The following is an 18,554-nucleotide window of genomic DNA, read 5'->3' as shown; positions in this document are numbered from 1 at the left end:
CTCTTTGAAAATGAAGATTCTTCCAAAGTGTGTTATATAATAGTTGGATGTCTAAATCTCACTCCTCTTTTTTTCCATGATCTTCTTCTCTTCCAGGTCTTTCTGGTTTCGGCGGCCCAGGTTCTCCTGGTCTCCCAGGGTCACCAGGTGAGTCACACTACTTGATTGTACCCACCATACAGACACCATGCATACACCATACAGACACCATACACACTGTACACACACCACACATTCCATACACATCATACAGACACAATAAACACAGTATACACACACCACACACACCATGCACACCACACCACACCACTCTACTACTAATACTACTGCTACTGCTGCCCCACCTCTACTACTACTACTACTACTACTACTACTACTACTACTACTACTACTACTACTCTATATCAACCAACATCCTTCAATCAACACTTCTCCTCCACCACACCAAATGTTCAATGTTTCAGGTTCTCTGTATTTTTATTGTATATACTGTCTGTATAATGTTTGTATTCTGTCTTTACAATTTGTCTATTGCTGGCAGCACCAATTCACTGCTACTGCTACTGCTACTACGAATGCTATTGCTGCTACTACTACTACTACTACAACCACTACTAAAACTACTGCTGCTACTACTACTACTGCTACAACCACTACTGCTGCTACTACTACTACTGCTACTACTACAATCACTGCTAATAAAACTACTACAACTACTACTACTACTACTACTACTACTAGTAGTACTACTACTACTACTACTAGTACTACTACTACTAGTACTACTACTACTACACCAAACACTACAAATACTAATTCTGCTACTACTACTACAACAACCACTACTAATACTACTTCTGCTACTACTACAACCACTCCTACTACCACTACTACTACTACTACTACTACAACCACTACTACTACAACCACTACTACAACTACTACTAATACAACCACTAGTACTACCACTACTACTACTACAACCACTACTACTACAACTACTACTACTACAACCACGGGTACTACTACTACTACAACTACTACTACTACAACCACTACTACTACTACTACAACCACTACTACTACTACTACTACAACCACTAGTACTACTACTACTACTACTACAACCACTACTACCACTACTACTGCTACTTCTGCTACTACTACAACCCCTACTACTACTACTACTACTACTACTACTTCTACTATAACAACTACTACTTCTACTACTACTACTCTACATCGACCAACATCCTTCAATCAACACTTCTCGCACACAACACGAAATGTTCAATGTTTCAGGTTCTCTGTATTTATATTGTATATACTGTCTGTATAATGTTTGTATTCCGTCTGTACTCTGTCTTTACAATTTGTCTATTGCTGGCAGCACCAATTCACTGAGTCAATTCACTAAGTCAATTCACTGAGTCAATTCACTGAGTCAATTCACTGAGTCAATTTCCAGGTATGTGTAAAAATGTACTTGGCTATTTAAAGTGATTCTGATTCTGAAATGACCCTGTGTGGTTGCCGTCTGTCCCCTCCAGGTGCTAAGGGAGATTTTGGCGCCCCTGGTCTCCCAGGTAACCCTGGGTTCCCTGGTCAGAAGGGAGAGATGGGCTTCCCCGGCCAACCTGGGTCCCCCGGGAGCATCGGGCCCCCTGGTGCCCCAGGTGTGGCCCTCCAGGGGCCCAAGGGTAACAGTGGATCCCCCGGCCCCCCTGGAAGAGGAGGTATGTTATGAATCGATTACTCCATCACCTGATAGCCAACGTTGCTACCTGGTTTTCTGGCCATTTTGAAGTGTAGAACCTCCTGGTTGGAGTGTATGTAATAGTTGGCAGCAATTACAGCCTTGAGTCTTCTTGGGTATAACGCTACAAGCTTGGCACACCTGTATTTGGGGAGTTTCTCCCATTCGTCTCTGCAGATCCTCTCAAGCTCTGTCAAGTTGAATGGGGAGCGTCGCTGCACGGCTATTTTCAGGTCTCTCCAGAGATGTTCAAGGACATTCAGAGACTTGTCTTGAAGCCACTCCTGCGTTTTCTTGGCTGTGTGCTTAGTGTCGCTGTCCTGTTGGAAGGTGAACCTTCACCCCAGTCTGAGGTCCTCAGCACTCTGGAGCAGGTTTTCATCAAGGATCTCTCTGTGCTTTGCTCTGTTAATCTTTTCCTCGATCCTGACTAGTCTCCCAGTACCTGCCGCTGAAAAACATCCCCACAGCATGATGCTGCCATCACCATGCTTCACCGTAGGGATGGTGCCAGGTTTCCTCCAGACGTGATGCTTGACATTCAGGCCAAAGAGTTCAATCTTGGTTTCATCAGTGTGACTAAAAGGGGACTTCTATAGGTCTATAATCCTTTATGCCAGTGGTATTCAACTCTGACCCTACGAGGTCCGGAGCCTGCTGGTTTTCTGTTCTACCTGGTCATTAATTGCACCCACCTTGGTGTCCCAGGTCTAAATCAGTCCCTGATTAGAGGGGAACAATGAAAACACAAAGTGGATCTGGCTTCCAGGTCCAGAGTTGAGTTTCAGGTGTCTATAGCATCCTATTCGATTTCCTCAAATCACTATCTCCTTACCACCTATAGCTGTACTAGAAAATACCTCCCAAAAGTATCTTATATTAGAGATCTAGTTACACATACAGGTAACTGCCAAAATAAAGGAAACACCAACATGAAGTGTCTTAATAGGGCGTTGGGCCACCACACCACACCACCACCACATCACACCACACCGCCACACCAACCACACCACACCACACCACACCACACCACACCACAGCCACCACACCACACCACCACGCCACCACACCACACCACACGCCACCACACCACACCACCACACCACCACACCACACCACCACACCACCACATCACACCACACCACAGCCACCACACCACACCACACCACACCAACCACAGCCACCACACCACACCACACCACAGCCACCACACCACACCACACCACACCACCACACTACACCACAGCCACCACACCACACCACACCACAGCCACCACACCACACCACACCACAGCCACCACACCTAACCACACCACACCACAGCCACCACACCACACCACACCACAGCCACCACACCACACCACACCACACCACAGCCACCACACCTAACCACACCACACCACACCACAGCCACCACACCTAACCACACCACACCACAGCCACCACAAGCCAGAACAGCTTCTCTGCAATTTGGCCTCGATTCTACAAGTGTCTGGAGCTCAATCGGAGAGATGTAACAAATTCCATAATTTGGTGTTTTGTTTGACCTGTGGTGGAAACCATCTCAGACGCCGCTCCAAACTCTCTCAGAAGTGTTGAGATCTGATGACTGAGACGGCCATTTCATATGGTTTACATCGTTGTTCAGGCTCATCAAACCATTCAATGACCGGTCGTGTCCTGTGGATGGCGGTATTGACCATCCTATGGGGGCATAGCCATGGTAGCCAAACTAATGGCCTGCCCAGCATTTTTATACATGACGCTAAGCATGATGGGATGTTGATTGTTTAAATAACTCAGGGATCACACCTGTGTGGAAGCACCTGCTTTCAATATACTTTGTATCCCTCATTTTCCATTGTTTAGGTTACCTGTATTTTCTTTACATTAATAATATTATATCAAGCATTATTGAGCCCAGTACTACTAGCCCAGCTCGGTGTGTAACTAGCGTCATCCCCATATAGTGTTGAGCGCGATAACATGTACTTCCTGTTTCCTGTGGCTTGACTCCACCCCCTGTGGTGTGGCCCCACCCCCTCTGATGACACGCGTGTCAGTGACCAGGTCCCTCAAGTCAGAGTTCATGTACCCAGGCTTCTGTTGTACTGCATGTTCTCCTGACCTAGAACAACATTTAGAACTCAAATCAAATCAAATCAAATTTTATTTGTCACATACACATGCTTAGCAGATGTTAATACGAGTGTAGCGAAATGCTTGTGCTTCTAGTTCCGACAATGCAGTAATAACCAACAAGTAATCTAGCTAACAATTCCAAAACTACTACTAAGTGTAAGGGGATAAAGAATATGTACATAAAGATACATAAAGATTTCATCTCACTGTGACCCTGTTCTGGAAAACAAATCTAGAACTTTAGAACACACAGTGCAGTCAAAGTGTTGCCAAATGATCTTGGATCTCTTGATTTTGATTTGATAAATGACTTTCTTCCCTTAATTTCTGATCATGCCCTTTTTAACTCCTGCTAATCTCAGACTCTGAGTCACGCTGGTCAGAGAACCTTAACTAAAAGGATCTTTTGATAGAATGTTTTCATGTGTTTTGTCTTTAAATGTGGTAACAGACTGAGGTTTAAAAAAAACAAACCGTGTTTAGAAATAATCCACACCTTTTTTAGCAACCACTGTTTCTGATGATAATTTGAATGAATCATATGTTAGTTATTAACACATAAACTTCTAACACTAAATACAGTAATTGTGTTAATCTTGGAATTGACTCATTTGTTGATGAAGTAGTTGATCGACATGAATTTAGCATTATGTCGTGTAAGACAATATAGAGATGTTAGCATTTTCTCCATTATCACGAAATACTTTAAGAACTGACACTATTTAGCTTTCCCTTTCAAACTATTACAAATACTTCCGTTTCAACATATATGTACACAGACAAACCCCAAGCAGGTATTCATTTAAATGAAATAACGATATTGAAAATAAGCTGCATAAGATCTGATTTCTTAAAACAGTTACTTGGTTTGCCTTGAGATCTGGCTGTGTCGGATGTTAGTTATCCTGTGTCTATGCTGACTCTTGTTTTACCCCTGCACATTCTGCCTCCCGGCTCTGCGATACAGGGAATTCTGGGATACTTAGGTCCTCCAGGTTAGACTCCATGGTGTTTGATGATGATGACCACTGTTGTTCTGTTGTGATAATACTGATCTGTGTTCATATTGAATAGCGGACATTTTGTTAGCCCTGGTCCCTGATCCGTTTGTGCTCTTGTCAACTCCATTGCATTGTTGGAATGATAGCACAAACAGACTGGCACTCGTTTACCGCGTTGCTGATTTGCTAACCACTCTTAATTTTTCAGGATGGGTTGTGTAGCCTAACAAAGGACTGTGGGCTACACATAAACTGTACACACACAAGAATACACCCCAAAATAAACAAAACACACTTGAACACTCCCCCCCCCCCCAGCCTTCCCCTTTGTACTGTATTCATACCAGAAGATGATGGTGGGAGGAGCTATAGGAGGACGGGCTCATTGTAATGGCTGGGATGATATGAATGGAACGGTATCAAACATATGGAATCCTCTTATTTGACTCCGTTACATTCATTCCATTCCACCAATTACAATGAGCCCGTCCTCCTATAGCTCCTCCCAATAGCGTCCTCTGATTCATACTGTATTTTTAAATGGTTGTATGTATAGTAGGTAATACAGCTACAGTGAAATTTGAATGGGTGAGTTTCATAAAACCAACTGTATAACAACAGGTTAGTACAGTAACCATAGAGATGGATCAGATAGTGTTTAACAGTAACCATAGAGATGGATCAGATAGTGTTCTACAGTAACCATAGAGATGGATCAGATAGTGTTCTACAGTAACCATAGAGATGGATCAAATAGTGTTCTACAGTAACCATAGAGATGGATCAGATAGTGTTTAACAGTAACCATAGAGATGGATCAGATAGTGTTTAACAGTAACCATAGAGATGGATCAGATAGTGTTCTACAGTAACCATAGAGATGGATCAGATAGTGTTCTACAGTAACCATAGAGATGGATCAGATAGTGGTCTACAGTAACCATAGAGATGGATCAGATAGTGGTCTACAGTAACCATAGAGATGGATCAGATAGTGTTCTACAGTAACCATAGAGATGGATCAGATAGTGTTCTACAGTAACCATAGAGATGGATCAGATAGTGTTCTACAGTAACCATAGAGATGGATCAGATAGTGTTCTACAGTAACCATAGAGATGGATCAGATAGTGTTCTACAGTAACCATAGAGATGGATCAGATAGTGTTATACAGTAACCATAGAGATGGATCAGATAGTGTTCTACAGTAACCATAGAGATGGATCAGATAGATCTAGTTTGAACTCTATGTTACTAATATTGTTTTTTGTTATAATGTCAGGTTGAGTTGTTTGTTATCTCTGACCTCTGACCTCTGTGTGTGAAGGTCCTCCTGGCCCCGAGGGTCCTCGTGGCCTTGGGGGCAGCGGAGGGACCAAAGGTGAGAAGGGAATCCCTGGATCTTCCGGATCCCCTGGTTTCCCCGGAGCGAAGGGAGAATTGGGATCGCCCGGATTCCCAGTAAGGAACCAAACAACTTAGATCCATAGATATTGATAGCAGGATCAATTCCATTTCAATCATGGACCAAATTGCTTTCATTGATCTTCTCCTCTCAAATATAGATCCTAAACCAGGGAAAGGGGCTATGGGTTGGTTTGGGATTGTGTGAAGTAAATTAGAATTCCATCTGGGATTGTGATGTTACATGACCCATGACCTCTCCCCTATCACGTGACCAGGGTATTCCTGGCCCTCCTGGTGGCAGCGGGCTGAAGGGAGACATTGGACTTCCCGGCGTTCCCGGATTCCCAGGTAAACGAGTAACAGCATTATTACATACGTTTACATTAGCAACAACATTGACATTATCAACACTGACGTTGACTCTCTCCACTCCTTCCCTCTCCTTCTCTCCTTTCTCTCTCCTCCCTCTCTCTCCACTCCTCCCCTCTCCCTCTCTCCTCCCCTCTCCCTCTCTCCTCCCCTCTCCCTCTCTCCTCCATCTCTCTTCACTCCTTCCCTCTCCTTCTCTCCGCCCTCTCTCCTCCTTTTCCCTCTCTCCTCCCTCTCTCTCTCCACTCCTCTCTCCCCTTTTCCTCCCTCTCCCTCTCTCCTCCCTTACTCTCTCGACCTCTCTTTTTCCACTCCAGGACTAAAGGGAGAATCTGGAAACCCTGGATCATCTGGTCTGCCTGGAGATCCTGGAGATCCTGGTCCTGCTGGTGAGTCTAGTGTTGCACCCTAAAGGAGAAACACCAGAAAGATGAATGGCTGAAAGCAGTGGGTGTCTGTTAGCGATCACACACACACACATACACACATACACACACACACACACACACACACACTCTGACCCCCGTCTTTGTTAACTCCAGGAATCCAAGGCGACCCAGGTGTCGCTGCGACCCCCATCATGCTGAAGGGAGAACGTGGCCCCCCTGGCCCTTCAGGTCTGCCAGGCAACCGTGGCTCCCAAGGACCCCCCGGACAGGAGGGACGCTCAGGTCATTGGACTGTCACACCCAGTGTCTGTTTGACACAGGACTTAATTTATAAAGTTACAGTCGGCTTCGTTTTTGCCAGAGAAGGCTTAAAGCTGCAGATAGCTAGTTACTGGAGGAAGCTAGTTTTCCCCTCAAATGGAGACCACTCACTGAGTCCTCTGGTCTGTTTCAGGTCAGCCCGGTCAACCAGGGGACCCCGGTCCTGAAGGACCCCCAGGATTCAGTGGAGCCTTCGGCCGCAAGGGAGACTCTGGACCCGCCGGACAGCCAGGTAAGATTGCAATCTGGCTCAGATCCATAGAACACTAATAATGGTTCAAACCTCCTGAACTACATACTCTATGTTACACAGACTTAACCTTCCATCTCGCTCAAGGGCACAGCAACAGATTTTTCACCTAGTCAGCGCAGTGACTTGAACCAGCAAACTTTCGGTTGCTGGCCCAATGCTCTTAACCGCTAGGCTACTTGCCGCCCAGACCTAACCTTCCATCTAGCCTACGAATAATGTTTAAAATCTCATGGAGTACATATTCTATGTTACACAGACCTAACCTTCCATTGTGTATGTCAGTCATGTACAGTGCCTGTAAATATTCAGACCCCTTGACTTTTTTCATATTTTGTTGCGTTACAGCCTTTTCTAAAATGGATGAAATATATATTTATTTTTTTGCAATCTACACACAATAACCCATAATGAAAAGGGGAAACATGTTTTTAGAAATGTTTGCAAGTTAAAAAATCAAACAGAAATATCTTATTTATGTAAATATTCTGACCCTTTGCTATGAGACTCAGGTGCATCCTGTTTCCATTGATCATCCTTGAGATGTTTCTACAACTTGATTGGAGTCCACCTGTGGTATATTCAATTGATTGGACGTTTATTTTACTAGGCAAGTCAGTTTAGAACAAATTCTTATTATGTTGTTCAGGGGCAGAACGACAGATTTTTACCTTGTCAGCTCAGGGATTCGATCTTGTAACCTTCCGGTTAGTAGTTCAACACTCTAACCACTTGGCTACTTGCCGCCCCGACATGATTTGGAAAGTCACACCTGTCTGTATAAGGTCCCACAGTTGACAGTGCATGTCAGAGCAAAAACCAAGCCATGAGTTCGAATGAATTGTCCGTAGAGCTCAGAGACAAGATTGTGTCGAGGCACAGATCTGGGGAAGGGTACCAAAATATTTCTGCAGCATTGAAGGTCCCTAGAAACACAGTGGCCTCCAACAATCTTAAATGGAAGAAGTTTGGAACCACCAAGACTCTTCCCAGAGCTGGCCGCCCAGCCAAACTGAGCAATCGGGCGAGAATGGCCTTGGTCAGGGAAGTGACCAAGAACCCGATGGTGAATGTGCGTTCTGTCAAGAAGCAGTGCGGCTTGGTTGGGTTGTGTTTCGGAGGATGCATGGCTCTTGACTTTCGCCTCTCCCGAGTCCGTACGGGAGTTGCAGCGATGAGACAAGACAGTAACAACTACTAATTGGATACCAATTAGGGAAAAAGGGATTTAAAAAAAATATATATATATATACAGTGTGTGCAGATAAGGGAGGTAAGGCCATAAATAGGCCTTAGTGGCAAAATAGTTACAATATAGCAATTAAACACTGGAGTGATAGATGTGCAGAAGATGAGTGTGCAAGTAGAGATACTTGGGTGCAAAGGAGCAAAATAAATAAAATAAATAACAGTATGGGGATGAGGTAGTTGGATGGGCTATTTACAGATGGGCTATGTACAGGTGCAGTGATCTGTGAGCTGCTCTGACAGCTGGTGCTTAAAGCTAGGGAGGGAGATATGAGTCTCCAGCTTCAGAGATTTTTGCAGTACATTCCAGTCATTGGCAGCAGAGGAAAGGCGGCCGAAGGAGGAATTGGCTTTGGGGGTGACCAGTGAAATATACCTGCTGGAGCGTGTGCTACTATGGTGACCAGGGAGCTGAGATAAGGCAGGGCTTTACCTAGCAAAGACTTATTTGCAAAATTTTCTAAAGACCTGTTTTAAGCTTTGTCATTACGAAGTATTGTGTGTAGATTGATAAGGGGGGGAAACTATTTAATCATTTGGAGAATAAGTCTGTAACGTAACACAATGTGGAAAAAGTCAAGGGGTCTGAATACTTTCTGAATGCATTGTATCATTAGTCAATAGTCATTACAATACATAGCTCTAGAAGTGTAAATAAACTCCCATCAAGTCAACTTCGTTATAGTAGCCTTCTGTTCATTGAGTTCTTAATGTTCCTTGTTCTCTGTGTCAATGACTGGACAGAATAGACAAGGTTGAGTCATCAGACAAACCTTGATCAAATACGTTGAGGTGCATTTGATTTAACTTGAAGCTTTCCATTTTTGGGACTATTCCACAGGGTCCACTGGACCAAACTGAACCAAGTATTTGAGAAGTTTTTTCACGTTTTGGCCCAGGTCTGCCAGAGCAAACCAGAAATAGTTTGGCCAAATGATACTCCATGCTGGAACCATTTATTAAAATGGATTCATATTAATATCAATCATATTCATAATAATGTCATGTTATTATTATTGTCCCCTTTGTCTCCTATATCTCTCCTAGGCTCCTACTCTCCAATACACAGCTCAAGAAGTGTCAAATAAACTAAAATCAAGTAAACTATAGTATTGCTCATTAAGTGTATTGAGTTGTTTAATGTCCATTCTATCCCCTGTTCTAAGGTCAGCGTGGGTACCCAGGTCCCACTGGTTCAGATGGTCAGCAGGGCCCCCCAGGTAACCCCGGCTCAGCCTCTGTGACCCATGGCTTCCTGATCTCGAGACACAGCCAGGCTGAATATGTCCCTACCTGCCCCGAAGGGACCAGCCTCATCTACGACGGGTTCTCTCTGCTCTACGTACAGGGCAACGAGAGGGCACACGGACAGGACCTAGGTAAGACACACACACACACACAGAGAGAGAGAGAGTAATGAGAGGGCACACGGACAGGACCTAGGTAAGACACACACACACACACAGAGAGTAATGAGAAGGCACACGGACAGGACCTAGGTAAGACACACACACACACACACACACACACACACACACACAGAGTAATGAGAGGGCACACGGACATGACCTAGGTAAGACACACACACACACACACACACACACACACACACACACACACACACACACACACACACACACACACACACACACACACACACACACACACACAGAGAGAGAGTAATGAGAGGGCACACGGACAGGACCTAGGTAAGACACACACACACACATACAGAGAGTAATGAGAAGGCACACGGACAGGACCTAGGTAAGACACACACACACACACACACACACAGAAAGTAATGAGAGGGCACACGGACATGACCTAGGTAAGACACACACACACACACACACACACAGACAGAGAGAGAGTAATGAGAGGGCGCACAGACAAGACCTAGGTAAGACACACACACACACACAGAGAGAGAGTAATGAGAGGGCACACGGACAGGACCTAGGTAAGACACACACACACACACAGAGAGAGTAATGAGAGGGCGCACAGACATGACCTGGGTAAGAATGGAGACTGGAGATACACGATGACATTCATGAACACAGATGGTTGTTGTTGTGAGAGAAGCAACTCACAGTATTAACCTCAAATCTTCTCTTCACTTATTTTTTCCTGTTTTCTTCTGTTCCCTTTCCTCCCCTCCCTCTTTCCTCTCCTCCCTCTTTCCTCTCCTCACTCCCTCTCTCGTCTCATTTGTCAGGTACTGCTGGTAGTTGCCTGCGTCGGTTCAGCACCATGCCATTCATGTTCTGTAACATCAACAACGTGTGTAACTTCGCCTCCCGTAACGACTACTCCTATTGGCTGTCTACACCCATGCCCATGCCCATGAGTATGGCCCCCATCACCGGAGAAGACATCAAACCTTTCATCAGCAGGTAGGGAGGGAGGGATGGGCGGGAGGAAGGAAGGGAGGGAGGGAAGGATGGAGAGGGAGGGAGGGAGGGAGGGAGGGAGGGAGGGAGGGAGGGAGGGAGGGAGGGAGGGATGGGCGGGAGGGAGGGAGGGAGGGAGGGAGGGAGGGATGGGCGGGAGGGAGGGAGGGAGGGAGGGAGGGAGGGGCGGGAGGGAGGGAGGGAGGGATGGGCGGGAGGGAGGGAGGGAGGGAGGGAGGGAGGGAGGGGCGGGAGGGAGGGAGGGAGGGAGGGAGGGAGGGAGGGAGGGAGGGAGGGAGGGAGGGAGGGAGGGAGGGAGGGAGGGAGGGAGGGAGAAGATACAATAGGGGACTATGATTTGATAACATCATCATTTTTTTTGTGAACTCGGTGCATTTTTTTAGTGCAGGGTAAACACTCCAAGTGAATTCAGACCCTCAAAAGAACCCCTGAAGCTGAGACAATCTCGAGAGGAGGTCTGAGATCGGTTCGCTTGATTAGGGCAATGTGAAAACAAAGCTCCCCAGGTTCGCTTGTCATTATTCCTGCACCACACACTAGACTACCGCAACACTGTTTCCCTTGACATAACCCCTCACACTAGACTACTGACATAACCCCTCACACTAGACTACTGACACAACCCTTCACACTAGACTACTGACACAACCCCTCACACTAGACTACTGACACAACCCCTCACACTAGACTACTGACACAACCCCTCACACTAGACTACTGACACAACCCCTCACACTAGACTACTGACATAACCCCTCACACTAGACTACTGACACAACCCCTCACACTAGACTACTGACATAACCCCTCACACTAGACTACTGACATAACCCCTCACACTAGACTACTGACACAACCCCTCACACTAGACTACTGACATAACCCCTCACACTAGACTACTGACACAACCCCTCACACTAGACTACTGCTATAACCCCTCACACTAGACTACTGCTATAACCCCTCACACTAGACTACTGCTATAACCCCTCACACTAGACTACTGATATAACCCCTCACACTAGACTACTGACATAACCCCTCACACTAGACTACTGACACAACCCCTCACACTAGACTACTGACATAACCCCTCACACTAGACTACTGCTATAACCCCTCACACTAGACTACTGATATAACCCCTCACACTAGACTACTGTTATAACCACTCACACTAGACTACTGACACAACCCCTCACACTAGACCACTGACACAACCCCTCACACTAGACTACTGATATAACCCCTCACACTAGACTACTGACACAACCCCTCACACTAGACTACTGACATAACCCCTCACACTAGACTACTGACATAACCCCTCACACTAGACTACTGACACAACCCTTCACACTAGACTGCTGACACAACCCCTCACACTAGACTACTGACATAACCCCTCACACTAGACTACTGACACAACCCCTCACACTAGACTACTGTTATAACCCCTCACACTAGACTACTGACATAACCCCTCACACTAGACTGCTGACACAACCCCTCACACTAGACTGCTGACACAACCCCTCACACTAGACTACTGACACAACCCCTCACACTAGACTACTGACACAACCCCTCACACTAGACTACTGACACAACCCCTCACACTAGACTACTGACACAACCCCTCACACTAGACTACTGATAAAACCCCTCACACTAGACTACTGACACAACCCCTCACACTAGACTACTGACATAACCCCTCACACTAGACTACTGACACAACCCCTCACACTAGACCACTGACACAACCCCTCACACTAGACCACTGACACAACCCCTCACACTAGACTACTGACATAACCCCTCACACTAGACTACTGACACAACCCCTCACACTAGACTACTGACATAACCCCTCACACTAGACTACTGACACAACCCCTCACACTAGACTACTGACATAACCCCTCACACTAGACTACTGACATAACCCCTCACACTAGACTACTGACACAACCCCTCACACTAGACTACTGACATAACCCCTCACACTAGACTACTGACACAACCCCTCACACTAGACTACTGCTATAACCCCTCACACTAGACTACTGCTATAACCCCTCACACTAGACTACTGCTATAACCCCTCACACTAGACTACTGATATAACCCCTCACACTAGACTACTGACATAACCCCTCACACTAGACTACTGACACAACCCCTCACACTAGACTACTGACATAACCCCTCACACTAGACTACTGCTATAACCCCTCACACTAGACTACTGATATAACCCCTCACACTAGACTACTGTTATAACCACTCACACTAGACTACTGACACAACCCCTCACACTAGACCACTGACACAACCCCTCACACTAGACTACTGATATAACCCCTCACACTAGACTACTGACACAACCCCTCACACTAGACTACTGACATAACCCCTCACACTAGACTACTGACATAACCCCTCACACTAGACTACTGACACAACCCTTCACACTAGACTGCTGACACAACCCCTCACACTAGACTACTGACATAACCCCTCACACTAGACTACTGACACAACCCCTCACACTAGACTACTGAAATAACCCCTCACACTAGACTACTGACATAACCCCTCACACTAGACTGCTGACACAACCCCTCACACTAGACTGCTGACACAACCCCTCACACTAGACTACTGACACAACCCCTCACACTAGACTACTGACACAACCCCTCACACTAGACTACTGACACAACCCCTCACACTAGACTACTGACACAACCCCTCACACTAGACTACTGACACAACCCCTCACACTAGACTACTGATAAAACCCCTCACACTAGACTACTGACACAACCCCTCACACTAGACTACTGACATAACCCCTCACACTAGACTACTGACACAACCCCTCACACTAGACCACTGACACAACCCCTCACACTAGACCACTGACACAACCCCTCACACTAGACTACTGACATAACCCCTCACACTAGACTACTGACACAACCCCTCACACTAGACTACTGACACAACCCCTCACACTAGACTACTGACACAACCCCTCACACTAGACTACTGTTATAACCCCTCACACTAGACTGCTGACATAACCCCTCACACTAGACTACTGACACAACCCCTCACACTAGACTACTGACACAACCCCTCACACTAGACTACTGATATAACCCCTCACACTAGACTACTGACACAACCCCTCACACTAGACTACTGACATAACCCCTCACACTAGACTACTGACATTAGACCACTGACAATAGGCCTACAGCATTATTTCATCTGCAGTTATTCTTCTGCTATTTAATCTGTTACCAATAATATTTACATGTAATATTGATGTAAAATGTCAATATTATCTTCTGATTACAATGATTATGTCTAATCTTTTAACTAAATTCAATGTTTTCAAGGGTTCAGGGAACAGAACCTGAAAACCGTAAAATAACATGATTATTTGAGCAACAGAACCCGAACCCAAAACGAAACTTATATATACTGTTCTGGAACAGAACCGTTATTTTAAAACATGGGAACAAGTTAATAATGTTATTTTACATTCCGGGCATTTTTTTCCAGTCCCACAAAAATCTCAACAATGCACCTATGCAGAGCCCTCACTCTGTCACTCAGAAAGTTATTCCAGTGTCAGCCTGCCAGTTGGAAGTCTTTCCCAGTGGGTGTACAATACCTGTAGGCTACCTGCCCCTCCCCCTCAGAAGTATAGATTACTGTAGCCCCTCCCCTCAGAAGCATAGATTACTGTAGCCCCTCCCCTCTAAAGCATAGGTTACTGTAGCCCCTCCCCTCAGAAGTATAGGTTACTGTAGCCCCTCCCCTCAGAAGCATAGGTTCCTGTAGCCCCTCCCCCTCAGAAGTATAGGTTACTGTAGCCCCTCCCCTCAGAAGCATAGGTGACTGTGGCCCCTCCCCCTCGGAAGCATATATTACTGTAGCCCTCCCCTCAGAAGCATAGGTTACTGTAGCCCCTCCCCCTCGGAAGCATATATTACTGTAGCCCCTCCCCCTCGGAAGCATAGATGACTGTAGCCCCTCCCCTCAGAAGCATAGGTTACTGTAGCCTTCCCCCTCTGAGGCATAGATTACTGTAGCCCCTCCCCCTCCGAAGCATAGGTTACTGTAGCCAACTGACAATGTTACAAGCGTAATTCAGAAATTAGGGAGAGATGTTTAATTAGAGAAGAATGGATTTACTTTTTCAATACTAGTTAAGGATAGTATAGTTATCAAGTTTCACGTTGGATTTATTTACTACAAAACCGTAAGACGTGTTTTTCATTTTAGTGCTGCTTTGCACACACAAGTTTGTTAGATAGCTAGTTAACATTTTCTCTGGTCCAAAGTTAAACCAACACAGAAGTTCAAAGACATTCAAAGTTCCTCCATAAAAGCCGCTCCTCCGTAGGTGTAATTCTGTGGACCTAATTCAGATAATGCATTCCCCAAACAAGATGCAGAGTGCTTCAAGACAAGCTTCCTCCATCCTCTCTCGCTCGCACCTCCCCCTCTAAATGTAATTTGCATCTTGCGCCCTGTTCCATTATTATGAAACCAGGCCGTTGCAGCAAAATACAACTTGCTCTTAACAACTTTCCTACACAGATGAAATCACTTACCCGCTCCACAGCAAGCTGCTCTGTCCACACGGATTGGTGAAGTCATTTAATGTCACGCTAAATGTAAAAAATATATATATATTTCAGAGGTTTAAAAAATAACCGAAAGGTACAGTATAAAACCAGCCTTTTTTTGGTTTGGATCGGATCAAAACTGTAATTTGCTGGTTGGAACAGTGGAACTGAATGAAACATAATGATTCTGTTCAGAACTAAATGATTGAAAAATTATTTTTATTTCCAACCCCTCCCTGAATATTAGTTTCCAAAATGTAAGTATGTCAATAAAGGCTGCTGAGGGGAGGTCGGCTCATAATAACGGCTGGAACGGAACGAATGGAATGGCATCAAACACATGGAAACCATGGAAACCATTCCACTGATTCCGCTCCAGCCATTACCATGAGCCCGTCCTCCCCAATTAAGGTCCCACCAAACTCCATGTGAAGTAGGTACATCTAGCTGTACGATCACACGTTCTGATGGAATGGCTTGTCCTGTGCTTTTACCTAGTACATAGAGTGAATGCTGGTGGGGGGAAAAAAAAATATTGGTTCCTTTTCTAAACATAACAATATGAATGCAAAGAGGACTCAGACCATCAAATAGGTGAAGTGAGCTGGCAAAAGAGTGTGGCAAAATAATCTGGCAGTGTGAGCGTTAAGATATATGAGACTAGATGTTAAAAGCGTGTGTTTAACTCCTCTGTGTGTGTTATTAGGTGTGCAGCGTGTGTTTAACTCCTCTGTGTGTGTTATTAGGTGTGCAGCGTGTGTTTACCTCCTCTGTGTGTGTTATTAGGTGTTCAGTGTGTGTTTAACTCCTCTGTGTGTGTCATTAGGTGTGCAGTGTGTGAGGCCCCTGCCATGGTGATCGCTGTACACAGTCAAACCATTCAGATCCCCACCTGTCCCAGCTACTGGGAACCACTATGGATCGGATACTCCTTCATGATGGTACACACAGACTCACACACTCACTCACTCACTTACTCACTCACTCACTCACTCACTCACTCACTCACTCACTCACTCACTCACTCACTCACTCACTCACACACACACACATGCCAACCAACCCTTGCCAAAGAACACATTAATCAAGTTTTACGTTTTAAATGTGTTAACAACACATATTCAAAGCCCACTATATCCACACACAACTTCCTCTTTATTTCACTCTTCTTCTTCTCTTCTCTCTCTCCCTCCACCTCCCTCTCTAACAGCACACCAGTGCAGGTGCTGAGGGCTCTGGTCAGGCTCTGGCCTCTCCTGGCTCCTGTCTCGAGGAGTTCCGGAGCTCTCCCTTTATCGAGTGTCACGGCCGAGGGACCTGCAACTACTATGGCAACACATACAGCTTCTGGCTGGCCACTGTCGACCAATCAGAAATGTTCAGGTACCATGAATCAATCGACCAATGATTTTCCAAACAGGAAATGTTTAGGTACAAGACATAGATTCCCTATATAGTGCACTCTAGCTATAACTGGAAGTGCTAGCTAAACAGATTGGTTATTTTCATATACGATGTAAAGATCCCAGTGATCATACAGTGATGCCAACCCCTGACCTCTAACCCCTGACCCATAACAGGAAGCCACAGTCAGAGACGCTGAAGGCAGGTAACCTATCGACGCGCATTAGCCGCTGTGTGGTCTGTATGAAGAGGACGTAACAGCGCGGTGGCAACCGTTGCCGGGGACGACCGACAACGACAATGGCGGCAGGTGGGCGGAGTGGGGGTGATGTTGACGTCTCCGTGAGAACAAGGTGGAACTCCAATGGTGCATTGTCTTCCGGAAACAGCAACTTCATTGGTGCTACTGTGCAACACAGCAAGAAAAGAAAAAATGAGTTTATTTAATCTTTTATTCTTTTTACTTACCTCAAGTACGTCAAAAAGAAACACACAAAATCCACAAAAGGTGCCATGGTGAATGTGTGACAAAAGTGCATTTTGTTGAAATGTTTTCTGTATTTCGCAGAGAATATATATATATATATAAAGTGTTATCAATAATGGTAACACTTCATTTTAAGGGGTCCTTATTACAGTGTAATTAAATGTGTAATTGCGCTGTATCAAATATTGTAGTTCATTGTAATAACTCATAGTTACACTGTAATAACAACATGTAACTGGTGATAATTTCAGTCTGTAATTACAGGGGTGTAACAACAAATGCTTGTTACCATGCTTGTTACCATGCTTACCATGCTTGTTACCATGCTTACCATGCTTGTTACCATGCTTGTTACCGTGCTTACCATGCTTGTTACCGTGCTTGTTACCGTGCTTACCATGCTTGTTACCATGCTTGTTACCATGCTTGTTACTGTGCTTACCATGCTTGTTACCATGCTTACCATGCTTGTTACCGTGCTTACCATGCTTGTTACCATGCTTGTTACCATGCTTGTTACCATGCTTGTTACCATGCTTGTTACCGTGCTTGTTACCATGCTTGTTACCATGCTTGATACCGTGCTTACCATGCTTGTTACCATGCTTGTTACCATGCTTGTTACCGTGCTTGTTACCATGCTTGTTACCATGCTTGTTACCATGCTTGTTACCATGCTTGTTACCATGCTTGTTACCGTGCTTGTTACC

General features: G+C 45.3%; 1 protein-coding gene across 1 annotated transcript in view; it reads left to right on the top strand.

Annotated features, from left to right (window-relative positions):
• The window catches only part of LOC139415894 (collagen alpha-5(IV) chain-like), an 88,888-nt gene extending 70,906 nt beyond the window's left edge, over positions 1-17,982 (top strand). Inside the window, exons 37-48 of the mRNA XM_071164042.1 lie at positions 97-147; positions 1,551-1,736; positions 6,228-6,361; positions 6,583-6,655; positions 6,994-7,065; positions 7,219-7,347; positions 7,520-7,618; positions 10,051-10,263; positions 11,106-11,283; positions 16,780-16,894; positions 17,164-17,336; positions 17,534-17,982. Coding sequence (XP_071020143.1) covers positions 97-147; positions 1,551-1,736; positions 6,228-6,361; positions 6,583-6,655; positions 6,994-7,065; positions 7,219-7,347; positions 7,520-7,618; positions 10,051-10,263; positions 11,106-11,283; positions 16,780-16,894; positions 17,164-17,336; positions 17,534-17,615 — 1,505 coding nt within the window. The 3' untranslated portion in view covers positions 17,616-17,982. The remainder of the gene's footprint in view (positions 1-96; positions 148-1,550; positions 1,737-6,227; positions 6,362-6,582; positions 6,656-6,993; positions 7,066-7,218; positions 7,348-7,519; positions 7,619-10,050; positions 10,264-11,105; positions 11,284-16,779; positions 16,895-17,163; positions 17,337-17,533) is intronic.
• Positions 17,983-18,554: the final 572 nt, after the last annotated feature.

The sequence above is a fragment of the Oncorhynchus clarkii genome, chromosome 9 (genome assembly GCF_045791955.1).
Source record: "Oncorhynchus clarkii lewisi isolate Uvic-CL-2024 chromosome 9, UVic_Ocla_1.0, whole genome shotgun sequence".
Lineage (NCBI taxonomy): Eukaryota > Metazoa > Chordata > Actinopteri > Salmoniformes > Salmonidae > Oncorhynchus > Oncorhynchus clarkii.
Note: the sequence above shows the minus strand (reverse complement) of the source record. Positions and strands in the feature narration are given on the sequence as shown.